At 45.1% G+C, this 16204-nt stretch overlaps 1 protein-coding gene across 8 annotated transcripts in view; it reads left to right on the top strand.

The window, feature by feature from the left end:
* Myo5b (myosin VB) overlaps positions 1-16204 on the top strand; it is a 301927-nt gene that overhangs the window by 143249 nt on the left and 142474 nt on the right. Inside the window, exon 3 of one of the 8 annotated variants that reach the window (XM_076912460.1) lies at positions 4824-4896. The exons of 6 other annotated variants lie outside the window; for them this stretch is intronic. In XM_076912460.1, coding sequence (XP_076768575.1) covers positions 4824-4896 — 73 coding nt within the window. Of the gene's footprint in view, positions 1-4823; positions 4933-16204 lie in introns of all 8 variants that reach the window. One more of the 8 variants, XM_076912459.1, reaches the window with a different exon arrangement.

Here is a 16204-nt window from a genome sequence, read left to right as displayed (position 1 = left end):
CCTTCTCTCTTTCCTGTGCCACCCTCAAAGCCCTATCCCCATTACACCCTTCCCTTCTCCTTTGAGAAGGGAAAGCCCTCTATGGGTACCAACTGATCCTGGCACTTCAAGTCTCAGCAGGACTAAATGCATCCTCTCCTACTGAGGCCCCACCAGGTAATCCATCTAGGGGAAGGGGAACCAAAAGCAGGCAACAGAGTCAGAGACAGCTCCCATTCCAATTGTTAGGGGACCCACATAAAGACCACATAACATTGCACATCTGCTACAAATGTGTAGGGGGCCTAGGTCCAGCCCCTTCATGCTCTTTGGGGCCCCATGGGACAAGGTTAGTTGACCCTGAAGGTCGTCTTATGGTGTCCTTGACTCCTCCAGTTCCCTCAATCTTATCCTCTATTCTTCCTCAAGATTCCCAGAGCTTCGCCTGATGTTTGGCTGTGGGTCCCTACATCTGTTTCCATCAGCTGCTGGATGAAGCTTCTCCAGAGACAGTTATGCTAGGTTCTTGTCTGCAAGCATAGCAGAGTATCATTAATGTTTCAGGAGTTGACTTTCTCCTAAGAGATGGGTCTCAAGTTGGACCGTTGTGTTAGTTGGTCGTTCGCTCAGTCTCTACTCCATCTCTATCCCTCTGCTTCTCGTAGGCAGGACAAATTTTGGGGCGAAGGTTTTGTGAGAGGGTTGGTATCTCCCTCCCTCCACTGAAAGTTCCTCCTGGCTACAGGAGATGGCTATTTCACTCTCCATATCCCCAGCTCCTAGGAGTCTCAGCTAGGGTTAGTTACATAGACTCCGGTCCCCATACCAGGTTCCAGGTCTCCAGTTTGTCCCAGAGATGCACACCCACCAGTTTTCATTCTCTCTTACAGTCCTCTCCCACCCACTTCTCCCACACCTGATCCCCACCTCCATTCTCCCCTCACTCCCTCTCCCATCCAGTTTCTTCCTCCTCCACCTCCAGAATGACTCTGAAATTCCATCTTATATCCTTCAGAATGGCTAAGATCAAAAACTCAAGTGACAGCTCATGCCATTGAGGATGTGGAGCAAGGGGAACGCTCCTCCACTGCTGGTGGGAGTGCAAACTTGTATAAACAATTTGAAATAAATTTGCTGGTTTCTCAGAAAACTGGGAATAGTTCTACCGCAAGGTCTAGCTATACCACTCCTGGGCATATACCCAAAAGATGCTCTATCATACCACAGGGACACTTGCTCAAGTATGTTCATAGTAGCTTTATTCATAATAGCTAGAAACTGGAAACAGCCTAGATGTCCCTTAACTGAAGAACAGATAAAGAAAATGTGGTACGTGTACACAATGGAACACTATTCAACTATTAAAAAGAGAAATATGAAATTTTCAGGCAAGTGGATGGAACTAGAAAAGATCATCCTGAGTGAGGGAACCCAGACTCAGAAAAACATGCCCCGGGAGGTACTCACTTATGAGTGGATATTAGCCATAAAGTACAGGAGAGCCATGCTGTAATCCACAGACTCAAAAAAGCTAAGTAATAAGGAGGGCCCTAGGGAGGCTGGTGAAACCTCACTCAGAAGGGGAAATTAAAAAAAAAAAAAAATCGACTGTTTTTAAGATTTCAGTCTTTGTAAATGCTGATGGGAACAAGCCACTTGGAGCGGGAGAGCTTAGGCCAAGGAGCAGAAACAGAGCTCAGGTCCTGAGCAGAGTGGTGGAGTGGGGAGAGAGCTGGACTGCAGGAGTGCCCTCAGGGAGAGGATGGGCAGCTTCTGCAGCTGTTGGAAGGATGCAGTTGATGAGATTTCAGTGTGAAGTGGTTTTTATAGGAGTCAGAGGTAAACCAGTTCTATGAGAAGCCCATAGTTTTGTAAACACATTATAGCTTAATGTTTATAATAAAATGTTGTTCTTTTTGTCAGTCAAAATGCCTTGAAGATTAGAGGTTTCCATTCTATCAGAGCTTCTTAAAAATAGTTTGGGATGGGAGGGGTGTCTCAAGACCCCAACCCCTAGCTGAGGAGCTATTGCCAGTTGGTGGCTATAGAAGGACAGAGAGTCACTTAGTTTTAGAAGCCTGGCCAAGGAGAGGTAGGTAACCCCATGCCTGTCCAGACATGGGCAGACTCAGTGGGTTAAAATGCAAATGAATAAATAAATAATTACAATAGGAGGACAATTCTTTTCTCTTCTTGGTGTGATGTGAAATCAGAACTGCCTCTGATCTTGCAGCTGGTGTGGGAAGGTTAGTACAACGGACCAGAAGTTGAGGAAAGGTTTCAGGATCTTCCCCCTGGATTATTAAGCTCTGTTACAATCTTAGTATATGATAGACAATGAGATGTGCGGTAAATAATGGGTGGACATTGCGTTCCTTGTCATACCAATGTCTCCTATAAATCCCTGGTTTGGACAGGAGTGAATCACACACATTTAAAGAAGGGAAAGTCTGCAGTTGAATTGCAGTGGTTGGAAAAGATGGCACAGTGGACCCTGAGGTAGCCCGGTAGCCAGGTGAAGGGATTGTATCTTAAGAGATGGGTAACTGAGGGGTGGGCAAAGGCTCTTCTGATAGCCTGCGACAGATGAGCTTGGATTAGGGTCACTGCTGTCATTCATATCCTAGGGACCTGTCACTCCTGCTCTGGACTGGGATGGAATGGGAGTGGACTTTGCTTCTCCCCCTTTCTAACTTAAACTTGTCACAGGTCGGGCAGGGAGACCCTGCAGGGAGAAGATGGACAGAATCAGAGGCCTGGGCAGCTGCAGCTCTTCTTAGAGGGTTATTGGGGAGCCAATGCTTTGTTATTTGTTGTTTTTTTTAATAAAATTGAAGTACCGGGAATGAAAATAACCAATAACGGGGAGCTACTACTTAAGAGCTCCCCCCCCAAAAAAAAAGTTGACTGTTTTAGGAGAGTTCTTTCTGTGCCTCAGCATGGGGTAGATAAATATTTGCAGTTTTTCTTTGCCAAGCCTCCTTTCTAGGAAGAAACAAACATCGAAGTCTGGCTCCATGTTCAGCAAATCCCTGCCTCTGGATCTCCCTCCTTCTATGTAAACTTCTAACTCTCTGTCAAGATCAGTCTTCTGGCTGTCAATATTTGGACAGTTAATGACTCTCGATTCAGGGAACCTTTATCCTCAGCCTTGGTCCTCTTGGGTGCTACCTTTTCTGAACCATCGGACCCTTGATGGTCTCTGTATTGGAGCACAAGGTCCTGCTGTGTTCAGGTGTAGTGTCCCACGCTCCTCAGCCCAAAGGTGAAGAATTCCCAAACGGTTGGGGCAGCTGAGCCCTTGCCCACACCCACACTTCTGAGTGTTTGGCAGTGTTTAGATAAAACAAACACACTTCCCACTTCACAGAGCCAAAGAAGACGAAACACAAGTCAACTCGTATTCTTGGCAGCACCTCCAGCCAACATAGAAGAAGGGGAGAACCACCCTTTCTCCTGCCTCCCCCCCCCACCCGCCCCACACTTCAGGTGTCCAAGTGCCCAATATGTCATCAACTACATACATCCTCTTGGGTTCCAGTGCCACTCACTAATTTCCAGTGCTGCCTCTTAAGTGGTGGTGTGAGAGTAACGAATTCTCTTTCCTCTACAACTGTTCCCTGGGCCTTTGTGCTGGAGAAAGCTCCTGTTAGGCTCCTCAGAAAACAGTTGTAAAGGCCTTTTGGCTCAGATGCAGTTAGATGAAGAACAAAGGCAACACACGCCTGTGTCTCCCAAGATGCTCTGAGGAGACTGTGGAGAATCTAGGATTCTGCTGCTGCAACTGAGAGATGAATGTCTGCAAATCCTGGCCCTTCCCATCCTCTGCCATGCTACTCCCTAATTCAGGAATTGGGAAGTCCTTAGGCTTGGCTTTACAATTGAGGAAACCAAGGCTCAAATAAGTGAGCGAATTTACCCAAATTGGAAATGTCCCTCTAAACCCTCTGAAGGAAGACCGTTGTATCCCCATTAATGTCATTGATAGGTGACTGGTTGGGTTTTTGTGGCCTCCCTCCCCTTGTGGTCTTGTTCATTTTCCCCATAATCTGCTGCATTCTCCAGCAGAGGTTACCAATCACTGTCCTTCTGCAGACTCATTTCTCATCTGTGAGCTGAGGCTGCTGGCCCTCTTTGTATCTTCAGGCCACAACACATGTGCTCTGGCCTTTACCAGTCTTTTCCACAAAACATCTGAAGAAATAAACTGGACAAATTGGCTAACATTTCATTGCCCAGTCCAGAAAAACCATTTGCCTTGTCCAGGGGCAATTGGTGCTTGAAGCTGTGGAAAGTGTCCCTGTCACATACTCTTCTAGGTTAGGCAGTAGATGGGCCGGTAGCAACAGGATCTTGCCCCCCACCCCCCCAAAAAATCACTAAAGCTTTGCTTTGTAAAGAGAGTGAAGGAATGTTAGCTGAGGGTAAATTAAGGCTTTAAATGGGGTAGAATAGATAATATGGTGAATTTTGGGCTTTGTGGTACCCAACTCTATTTTCTTCCTAACTCCTGGCTCTGTGTGTGTGTGTGTGTGTGTGTGTGTGTGTGTGTGTGTGTGTGTGTGTTGTCTGTGTCTGTGTGTGCATGTGCACACATACTTGCACATGCTGACACTCATATGTACTATATAAAAAGGAACATGAGAGAGGCTAGGAAGGTAAGGCATCAGCAGAAACACTGTTGGCCACAGGCAAGATCTTGATTACAGTCCCACCCAGCAGAGTATTGACAGATCTTGTTTTGCTTTACTAATGTTGTCTGGTTTTGCCAGGGCTGCTAGTGTGAAGTATAGCTCTTGACCTAAGTGTGGTATTCTCTTGTCTTTGTTGCCTTAAAACCTCAGACAGCTCTGGGTGGAGAGGGATGCTGTGCAGAGTGGAGAGATGGAGGAGGCTCTTCTCAACTGCGTGTTCCAGGTGGGACCCACCAGACACAATCCAGATCTTTTGTGGGTGAGAAAGGAGAACCCTAATTTTAGTTTTGCTAGATGGGCGTCTGAGATTTGGTCTAGCCTAATGAATGATTGATTTCCTTTCCATTACTGGGTCTCTTCCAGCTCATTACAGTGAGCCTTCTGCAGACTCGAATGACTTTAGAGACTTTATGGATCAAATTCATTTGTGACCTGGGTGGGCTCCACAGTGTGGGGACATGGTACCAGAAAGAACAGTGACTGTGTGAGCTCCATTGATGAATAACACTGATGTACGTGGCTTCTGCACCTGCTTTGAGCTCCACCATTACATGAATTATCAACTAAGCCTGCAGCCTAATTGCATCTGCTTGAATACCTCAGTGAGAAGCAAGCATTTCACAGAGATGCTGCTTCAGAGGTTGAATGCACTGTGTAGTTGGAGGATCTTAGCCTGATGGTAGAAAAGAATGCTTGACTTAAGCTGTCTGGCTTGGGTTCTACAACTTTGGGGTTTTTTGTTTGTTTGTTTGTTTTGTTTTTTTCCATTAAACTCGGGCAGAGTCACATGGGGAAAGCGGGATTCAAACCGGGAGAGACAGAGCAGGCGGCTACCTTAGCCACTGTGCCACCGCTGGCTTGCTGGATTCTACAACTTTGTGTGGCTCTTATTTTTTTTTTTTTCACTTAGAAGTGAGAAAAGAGGCAGTTGTAAGAGGAGGCCCCTGGAGGGAGAAATGTCCACTATTAAAGAAGAATTTTCACAAGGTGTCCCAAAGATGATCTTTGCATTTTGTCTCAAGGAGGGAGCAAGGGACAGAGATAGAGGAGGGAGAATTTTCACAGCAAGATGTAAGAAAGTGTAGGCTGAATAACAAGCACCAATAGTGCTGTTTGATTGGACCGTCTGTGTTACTCAGAACGGACCACGAGTCCCTTGTGATATTCTTGGGTGATGAATGAAGCTTGCCTGGTCAGACCCATCTCTAGTCTCCCTCTTTGTGTCTATGCTGGATTTCTTCACATCCTACATGGCATTCCCTGGGTTCTCACAGTCTGTGCACCTTGCTATAGACAACCTTGGATGTTAGTCAGAGCCATGGGATCTGCAGGTCCCTGCTGAGGCTCCACAGCACAGAACACAGTGGAATCCTGACCCAAATCTACCCTATAGTCAGACTGAGTCACCCAAATTGAGCCATCCTTTGGTGTGACCTGTCAAATGAGATCCTTCCTTGTGCCACAGTCGCTCTCACTGGTTGCTCCTAGGCTAATGGTAACCATAGTGAGAGGGGCATGGGCCATGTTGAAGTTGTGACTGAGACTGGAGAAGAGGAATTCTTGGACTAAAAAGTTAGCTGCTGTATAATCCATTGTCAGTGTGGGCATGATTCCTCTCTTGGGGTCTTGGCTACTTGATGTCAAGAGAAGAGGACAGAACATTCCATGTCCTTTAGCACCTAGTTCTGTGTTCTCTGAGAATCCTGAGACACTTCAGTCTACCCCAAGCCTCTGCTGGAGAGAGAGAGATGTAGTGCTCACTCTTTGCAGTCTGTTAGCAGCACATGAGAACCACGTGGACTCCAGACTTATTCCTGCAGGCCTTGCAGAGGTTCCACCAGCCTCACTAGCTTGCTTTTTCTCCAAGAAAAGTAGAGTTATCCATCCTCCATCACTACAAGCTCCAGGAGCTCTTGGTACCTTAGTTCCCAAACCCTTAATCAAAACACACTCAGATCTGTTAAGTCAATGAGAAACTGAGGTTCAAGTACTTGTTTAGTATGAGCCTTAGTGTTTCTCTCCTCTTGTTTCCTTAGAAGCTATTTGCTTGTTTGAGACCTTTTTATTTTATCTGCTTCTAGATCACTTCAAAGGGTTTTGGCTGGAAAGCTGTGTCATAGGTGAGGGTCCCAAGGCAGGTGTATGCATCTGTTCCTGGAGAGAGAAATCTATCGCATTCTAAAAATTCTATAGACAACACAAATGATGGAACATTTATCTTTGCAGTTGAATGAAGCCTATAGCAGCATTCATGTATCAGGCTTAATGCTATTCATAATCATTGCGCTGCATAATTTAGTCATAGATATCAAATAGCTGGCATGAATGGGTGTGATTAGTTTTTTTCCATAGCCAAGCAATATTTGAGGGTTCTTTTTTTCATCCCTAGTATCTATTCATCCATCGTGAAATATTTGAGTGCCAACAGTGCACTAGACATGCAGTAGGTGGTTCATAAATGTGTCTTTGTGCTATGTACCATTTAACCATTGTCACATGTCCTAAACAGGCCTTTTTAGCCCCTGACACCACGACGCCACCATATGCTAAGCCACCTGTCCCCCACCCCACCTCACAAGCCTTCAGGGTCTCGGTGATTTCAGTGGTTGAGGAAACTGTTTCTGGTCCATAAGTCTGGGGTTACAAGTTGTGCCACCATACCTGGTTACATTCACACTCTTAAATTCAACAATATAAATCCAGTTAATGAGGATTCTAGGTGAGTGCTGAGGGCTTAGAAAGAAAAGCAGTGGCACCTGTTGCCTGCAGCTGGGAAGAGAAGTTACTTTCCAGTTAAGGGCTGTTTAGTCCCTTCAAGCCAGGTTTTAAGCTGTTAGTTAAATGTATCCAGGTTACCATGGACAACAAAAAAGTTACACTGTGTCTGAATTGTTTCACTTGCCTAAGCATATTCACACAGTGGCTAATTTAACAAAGCTCTTGCAGTAAGTAGTTACTAACTCCATGGCACAAAAAAAAAAATGGAGTCTCTTGTGGAATTTAAAAATCCATCTCCAGGTCCCATGAGTGACCTGTGATTCTGCAGGTCTGATCTAAGGACCAGTGTGTTGGCCTTGTACTCCCAGGTTGGAGACTCTCAGAAGTGTGTCTAGCCTTTGGATTGTAAGAAATGACATTGTTGATTACAAAGCTCATACTACACCAAGTTATTGAGGCTTGTTGCTCCTCCTCCTCCTCCTCCTCCTCCTCCTCCTCCTCCTCCTCCTCCTCCTCCTCCTCCTCCTTCTATTGTTGTCATTGCAAAAAGAAATCTCAAAATATTTTAAGTAAGTTTACAACTGTGTGTCAGGTTGCATTCATAACTCATGGACACTTCAGTCCCAAGGATACAACTTAGATTTGCCTACTAGTAAGCAAACTTTTTTTTTTTTTTGTAGTTGTCAGAGGCCATGCTCTGCCTTATGCTCTGCCTTATGCTCTCTGAATGCTCTGGACATTATATTTCTTTGTGACCATTGTCTGTGTTCCTTCACCATTTGTACCCACCATCACCTCTGCCTAGACTAATCTCTGGGAATAGGTTATGAAACATCACAGTACTAAAGACGTCTCAAACATAGGTACACTGAGGGCCTGGACACATTCACATGAGTCTTTGGAAATATTTTCCCAGAAGCAGTAAGTGGAGGATGGACTAAGGACATGAATAGCATTGACAAAGATGACTCATGCCATGATGGGGCATAAAAGAGAGAGGATAAAGACTAGAGCTGAGAAGCTGTCTTCTAAAAATAAGGCAGTATAGCCATCCTGATTTCATGCAAAGAGAAAGAGGGTTCCCAAGAATCCCGACTGTTACATCTGTCTTGAGAAGTCAAGGAGAAGAGCAGACAGGTTAGGGGACTGAAGAATTATTCTCTGGACATAGAACCTTTGGGCGTCTCCACATCCAATTGCCCAGGAGACAGGTATAATACAGGTGTAACTCTTGGGACCGTTCTGGGTTGGGAAGCGGGTTAGTTTCATACCTTTTGCTGTGATAAAATATCCTGATACAATTAGGGGGGAGAGGGATTACTTCTGCTTACAATTCTACATTGTAACCATCATTGTTGGGGAAATCCAGGCAAGAACTTGAAGCAAGTAGTCACATCACATCCAAGAATGGAGAGAATATTTACTTTCTTGTACTCAGCTTGATTTTTCCACTCTTATATAGTCCCAGATGTCCTATCTAGGGAGTGGTGCTACCCACAGTGGACTGGGTCTTCCTATGTCAATTAACTTAAGACAGTCCCTCACTGACATGTCCACAGGACAACCCAATATAGACAGCCCTTTACTGAGACTCTCATGTAAATTCTAGGTTGTGTCAGGTTGATAATTAAAGCTAGTCATGGCAGGTGGTGTCTGGGAATGGTAACTTGCAGGTCGCAGACTCCTGGGAAAAGATGAGCTTACCTAAGCGGTCACCTGGAGAAGGGAGAGTGATGTTGCAATTTATCTTCAGAGAGGTCCTAACTTTACAAGATGGAGGGATGAAGCTGTCTGTAGGAAATGAAAAATCACCAGGTCAAAGAAAGCCAGTGGTATCGAGGAAGAGCTTGTCTTTTAGGTGAATTTCTTAAGTTCCCTGGATCTGGATTTCAACTGGTTAGCTGGCTAAGGAGAGTTCATCTTGCTCTAACATGTCTTTCCCCATGAAGATGAGGTAGGTCCAGGACTAAATGAATTAGCTACAGTTATTTATACATATGTGCCATCCTCACCACCAGCTAATGACACAAATGACAAGAAACCTGTAAAGTCCAAAGTCCTAGAAAGTGTTTCTCCTGTTTCCTGTGATCACCCCAAAGTTTAGTTTCAAACTGTGCTTTGGAGGTCAGCAGATAATTACAAATGCTAAGGTATGCACCCCAGAGCTCAGTGACTCCCTAAGGTCAGGAGCCCCAGAATAAAAGGTCAGCAGGAGGCCATGGGGGTCATCATTTAGCCCCTTGGTCTATGAGCAAAGGAGCTGGCAGTTCCCATTCATGGGGGGATGAGGAGGCTGATCCTCAGTCTATCCCATGTTACCGCTCCTCTTTGTTCAACAGGTTTTTATTGCTTTATATTAATATGGGCCTGATACTCCATCTCAGGTTGTTTCATTGTGTTTGAATGTATTGAAACAGACAGGATACAGTGTTGCCATTTTGAAATAGTCATTCTTTCCAAGTTTCACTGTGGCTTTTCCCATAGTCTCCCAGCAAGCACCACTGTCCATGGTACTGACACAGGCAGGTTTATTGAAGAGTTTGTTCCTGTTCTCTAGCATGGTGGTTTCCCATTGCTGCCATAGAGGATGCTCTGTGTATCAATGGTGGTGTTGACAATGTAATTAGAGAGCAGACAGCAAGGAAGAGTAGATTGATTATCCCTGGGGTTAATAGAATATTTCCTGACACTCGGGTTCACAGATGATTTGTCACTCTGGAGAAAATAATAGAATGGCTGAACACCATGTCAGAGCTGATGAGTCCTCTCTGCTCTGACAAAACAAGATGTCCTCTCACTCCTGATTTACAAGTAGGCTGGGTACTAGGAGCCTAAGCAAATGATGCTCTCACTTCCTCTTCTCACAGATCCCAGTTCAGAGACTTAGTTTTATGCCTGTCTGAGGCTCCACATGGTTAACCCCATTCCTGCCACGAGTGACCCATGAGGGCAGGATCACCAGATTGGTTTTACAGGAAGGAAGCTGCACAACAAGTTTAAGGGGCTCTGGCTTTGAGCTCAGCGTTTGCCACTATGTATGAGTACGAGGAGGCTGCAGGCTATGCGTGTAGCACAGCCCTGGTGCTGGATGGTCCATCCAAGACCTTTTATCTGACACTCTTTATCATGAGACTTAGGCTTTAAGGCATTAGGTCAGTGATTAACACCTTAGTAAGTGCTACCATGATGCAGTGTTCTGGCAGAGGAGTTGACAGTGAGCTAATCAGGTCCTGGGATGCTTGACTTGTATTTCACCTTGTATTAGGGATACATTTGCTAACACTGCTTCATTACCCTAGAAAGGAATGGTCATAAAGAAGATGCAGCATGGACCAGGGAAGGTTGAACAAAGACAGAGACTTGTGTTCTTTCTCTCTAGCTCAGGCACTGGGAGCACATCTCTTGGACCTATTCAGCTTCTGATTTCTCTTAAGATACAAAGACCAAGACCTGTTGATTTTATGACTACTACGTATGGAATGCATGACTAAGGGCCTTGCAAACACCCAGGCACGATGTAAATAGGCTAGTAATTAAATTAAAAAGCAGTTGTACATGAGGTGTTATGAGGCATGAGATGATTGAGTACCTGGCTTTAAAAGCTCTGAAATGAAAAGTGGGTAATTGGTTTGATCTCGGGAAGCATCGGGCTGCCATGGAGCAGGAGGGAATGAAGGGCAAGGCTGTGCTGTGGTGTGGATGTCATCAGAAGGGAGAAGAGTGGTGAGCAGTGAGGCTGAGCAGAGGCACTGGATGGCCTAGGCTTTGAGCTCAGTGGGTTGTGGCTCTTCCTTAGAAGCCAAATGATGCTACTGGAATTGTTAACAGCAAAGGGCAGGTAGAGCCTCATTGGTTTTGGGAAGTCAAATAGCGTTGATATGGCAAAGGACAAGAGTAATAGGCTAGATAGTTGCTAACCAACGCCTGCAGATAATGACTGGCCTGAAGTTTACAGAGAAGAGAGAGATTGTCCTGGAGGTAAAGGATGTGCTGATTTAGGTTCTGAGGGGAGGGAAGGCTCACCAACATGGAGGTTTCTGTATTCTAGTGTGAGGGATTGAGTAGAGCTAGGTGGCCTGCATAAAGAAAGTCCTGGCTTTCTATTTCTAACTGGGCTCCCTGGGTCTTGGGATGGGGGCACTAAGGACTTAAAGATAATGCCTGGAACTCTTAGATCAGCACCACACATGCTAACTGATGTGGTTGGCAGAGCACTAGGTGGGAGAATCGGAGATGCCAAAGATGCCACATAACTGTGGGTGGGATAGCTGGTCCGAGTTACAGCCAAGTTGGTTGCTTGTGAGTCAGACCGCCACAGCAGACCCCAGGTCTCTCTCTCAGTTTATAAATAACTTGAGCATGATTTCCCTTTGGCTCTGTATGCATGTTGGTAACCAGGAGACCATGGGTAGCAAATTACACTGTAGGAAGTCCAAACAAATCAACTCTTCAGGAAGGGATTGATAACAAAATCCACCTGTTCCTTGGCTGACCTTGAGTGAACATGTATAAACAACCCAATGCACCATCTTCTGCACCCACCTGGATGGTGGGCAAGGGAGACCATTCGTCTCAGCTTAAAGTGCTGCAATGAGAAACGTAGAAAAAAAATTAGAGTCTTAAAAGCAAGTCTTAACCCTAGTGGGTCCATAAAGGGGACCTGAACTGAGTTGTCACTAGAGGTAGATGTGGATGCTGGTGTCGAGCATTAGAGTCAGATGTATGTGCCAGTGCCTGGTGTTAGAGGCAGGTGTATATGACAGTATCATGCATTAAAAGCAGGTGTATATGACAGCCTTGGGCATTAAGAGGCAGGTGCATATGCTGATGTTGAACATTTTGCCAGAAGCTGCAGTATAGCTGAGTTGCATATCCCAGAATCCTCTGCTCTTGTGTGAGGCAGCAGCCTTTCAGGGCATTTCCTGTCTGCAGTAGTAAATGTCATCCTAGAGACAGCTTGGACTTTAGCTAACATCTGGGCACTAGATTTCTTGGCCATGGTTTGCCTTCTCTAAAGGGATTTCTTGAAAAGCAGATTGACTCAAGTGATCATCTAAGTCATCTCTATAAGTGGACTGAATGGCTGGAGCCAATATTGGCTTGTATTTTTGCAGGATGTTGTGTAGAAATCTGTATTTAAGCATGTATCCTCACATCCATCCCCAAAGGTCCTAAAATTGGGAACTAGTCTTTTCTTACGGCTCCTGTTAATATGAGTTATAGAATTATTGAATGTCAAAAATTAAGGCGCTTACATGGAACCCATGTTGCAGCTTTCTACTTAGAAATGAAAAGACACAATGTCAGAGAAAGATGCAAACAAATGTCATGCAGCAAGGACTGTAGCCAGTGTCACATGAAATGTGGCAACGTATTAGAAATGAACAAAGAGAAATGACGCTAGACTTCAAGAGATGAGAAATAACGTCTTCTGAGATGCCTAGGGTAGAGAGTTGGGATGACTCCCAGCGGCCTTTGTTAAAGAAACTTAAGGTAGAAGGAGTGCTCAAATGGAGTCCTGGAGGGGGGTACACTGCACATAGACTAAGTTGTCAATGTGGCCGATTCACAAAACCATCATATAGTCTTGCAGCAGATATGCAGTGCACAGAGTTTCCTCTGTGACATGGTTGAGTTACAGAGCCTGTCAGCACCCAGGGCTCAACACACTCAACACTTTTTTAGACTGCACCAAACTCGTTAATGGCCGCAGTGTTATATATCGTAGTGGGGCCATATGCTCAGCTGAGGACCCTGGACTTGATTTGATGAGGAGCTGAGAGCTATTTAACTTTTTGAAAAGGCAAAAATGTGATTAGAGCATCGATTTAGAAAGTTAATCTGACAAGGGTGTAAGGATAAATTAGAGACTTCAGTACCAAATCAAGACAGCCACTCAGCACAGCTTAGGGCTCAAGGGTCTCAGTCTTAAGAGATGCCAAAATAATTGGCTAAGTTAACAACCGTGTGCAAAGTCAGATAGCCCATCAGTAATACAATCGTGTTCAACCTCAATCTGTTTTAATGACTGTATCCTGGATTCCGGTTCTGAGTCAGGAGGACAGCTAACATAGGAAGAACTAAGTAGAAGGTGGTATTGTCCCATCATCCTGTGGGTGGATACACAGTAGTGTTCATACCTCACAGGCTTATTCACAGGAACTTGGTGGTCTAAAAAGTGGGTTTATCTGACTTAAACCTACATGGAGAACCTGTCTTTACAGTTACCAGATTAAACAGTTACTTCAGTAGTTGTCACTAAAAAGACTCATATCCAGAAACTCTGTGTGTGCACATGTGTGTGTATGGTATATGTGTATGTATGTATTTGTGTGTATGGTGTGTGTGTGTGTATGTGTGTGTGCATGTGTGTATGGTGCGTGTGTGTGCATGTATGTGTGTGCTTGTGTATGTGTGTGTATGTGTTTGTATATGCGTGTGTGTATGATGTATGTATATGTATGTATGGGGTGTGTGTGTGTGTATGTGTGTATGTGTGTGTATGTGTGTGCATGTGTATGCATGTGTGTATGTCTGTGTGTGTGTATGCATGTGTGTATGTCTCTGTGTGTGTGTGTGTGTGTGTGTGCATGTGTGTGTACACTACCTTCCTAAATTGTTCTCCAGCTCCTTCTTTGAGACAAGATTTCACTAACTTTGAAGCTCACCCATTGGTTAGAATTGCTGGCCAGCCAGCCTCGGGGATGCTCTTGTCCTTGCTTCCTCAGTGCTGGGATTACAGGTGCACACACTCATCAGCCTTTTATGTGCATACTGAGGATACAAACCAGGGTCCTCCCACTTGTGCAGGGAGCACTCTATTGACTGAGCCTTGTTGCCAGGACAGTGCAAAGATTTTTAAAGTCGAGGATAGACAGCCGCGGTGTTGCCGAGCCCCTGGTTATGCCTTTGCACCTCATCCTGCTAGGTTTGAATGATTCCACTCCTTTAATCTTTTTTTTTTTTTTTTTTTTTAACTCTTGACACTTGTTACATAAACTCGCCCCTTTGTTTTTCCTTCTTGGCCACTTACCTTTGGACTAGGCTGCTTGTCTCCTGCAGCATCTTACCTCTTGTACGCATCCTTCTGTTCTCTGAGCAGCACTGCTCCGTTGTTTCTTCAGTGTTGTACAAAGTAATTGGCACCTTGACACTAAGAGTGGAAAGTGATAAGGATTCCTGCTTTGTGCTTTATTTGTCTTTGTCAAGGAAGATGTTTTACCCAGATCTCCTTGCTGTTCAATTTCCTGGATGTCCTGTCCTGCGGCAGGAAGCCTGGGGCAGTGACATGTTCCCTCTCCGAGCTACTTCGTTCTGTGTTACACCCCTGGATCCTTGTTAAATGGAACAGTATGTACCTCTTCATTTCAAGTGGCTCTCTGCTGATAACCAAGGCTCGGTACATCCTGCGTTCATTCTCTTATTATGGAATAAAAGCTGAGCAAAGCTCCAATGTCTTAGACTGCCCAGTCTGGTCCTTGTTACACACAGGGAACTCTCAGGATAACACCAGGCCCAAAGTCATACAGAAATGCCAGGCTATGCTCCCAGCCATCTTGAATGTGTGTGCTTGTATCAGTTCTCTAAGGACCTGATGATAAATGTATTGAGAGCAGAGGTGACAGATGACACCTAACATTGTCTCTGAGGTCCAGCAGATAAAATGTAACACAAAACAACAAATGGATGGAAATGGAGGTTGGAGAGATGCACCCAAGAGCATCTAAGTGCTCTTAGCACTTGTTGCTCTTGCAGAAGACCTGGATTTGGTTCCCAGCACCCATGGGGTGACTCACAAACACACAAACTGGATCTCCAGTTCCAGATCCTCTCTGGCACCAGGCATATACATGGTAAACATACATAAAACAAACATCCACAATAAGTAAATAAGTAAGGAAATAATTAATTAATTAATTAATAATTAATTAAAATGGAAGAAATGGGAAATAGCCACCTCTGTGAGCCCGTTTGGAGGCTACCTTTTAGTGTTATGGGAGCGAGGAGAAAAGAATGGACACTGGTAAGAGCAAAATAGCTTACATCGGAGAGGGAGTCTCAGGACGCTGTGGGAAATTTCATTGCCCAAGTAGTAGGAAGAAATCTACGTAAGTTTCATATAGTTGCTTGGGTGGCCAATTTAAAGATATGTTCATTTAAAATGCATCTGCTTTCCATCCAAAGCCCCAAAGGTCCCTTTCTGAATGTCTGTGATTGTGAGCTGAGACCTCAGTGTTCTGTGCTCATGGGGACTGGTTTGTGGATCCAGGTCAGCCCACTCCCTGCTCCAGGTCCTTCACATGACTCTTCCCAGTGCTCATACCTCCGGCTGGTCTCTTCTGTCTGTCTCTCTCGAGTGGGACAAGGTCCTTTACATCACCATCCCTTGTCGGGGTTCTCCACGTTGGCCCTGACCTGGAGACAGCTGGTGGGGTTTTTTCACTCATGCTGAGAGTAACTAGCAAGGCAGGGTAGCTCAGCATGTGGGCCTCTCAGTTATTCTGTTACTCACTCTGCCTAGGAAACCATGAGACCCAGCACTGGGAATCCTGAGTTTTAAGCATCCCTCCATTTAGGAAAGGAGGGGATTAGATCCACTGAGCCCTAAGCTGCTTATGGCTCACCAGTTGGCATTGAGTCCACATGTGGTACCAGGCTCTGCTGTCAGGGCCGACAACTGGAAGTAGAATGTCAGCCTTTCTTGTGCTTTTGTGAACCGAAGGGATGATGGTCGAGTTTGCCACCTTAAGCAATTTCTTACCCTCAGCTGTGTCCCAAATGTTTGTCACTCTTCTCTGCTTTGAATACCGCTG

This window comes from Arvicanthis niloticus, chromosome 14, assembly GCF_011762505.2.
Source record: "Arvicanthis niloticus isolate mArvNil1 chromosome 14, mArvNil1.pat.X, whole genome shotgun sequence".
Taxonomy (NCBI): domain Eukaryota; kingdom Metazoa; phylum Chordata; class Mammalia; order Rodentia; family Muridae; genus Arvicanthis; species Arvicanthis niloticus.
This window is presented reverse-complemented; position numbering and strand designations above follow the sequence as displayed.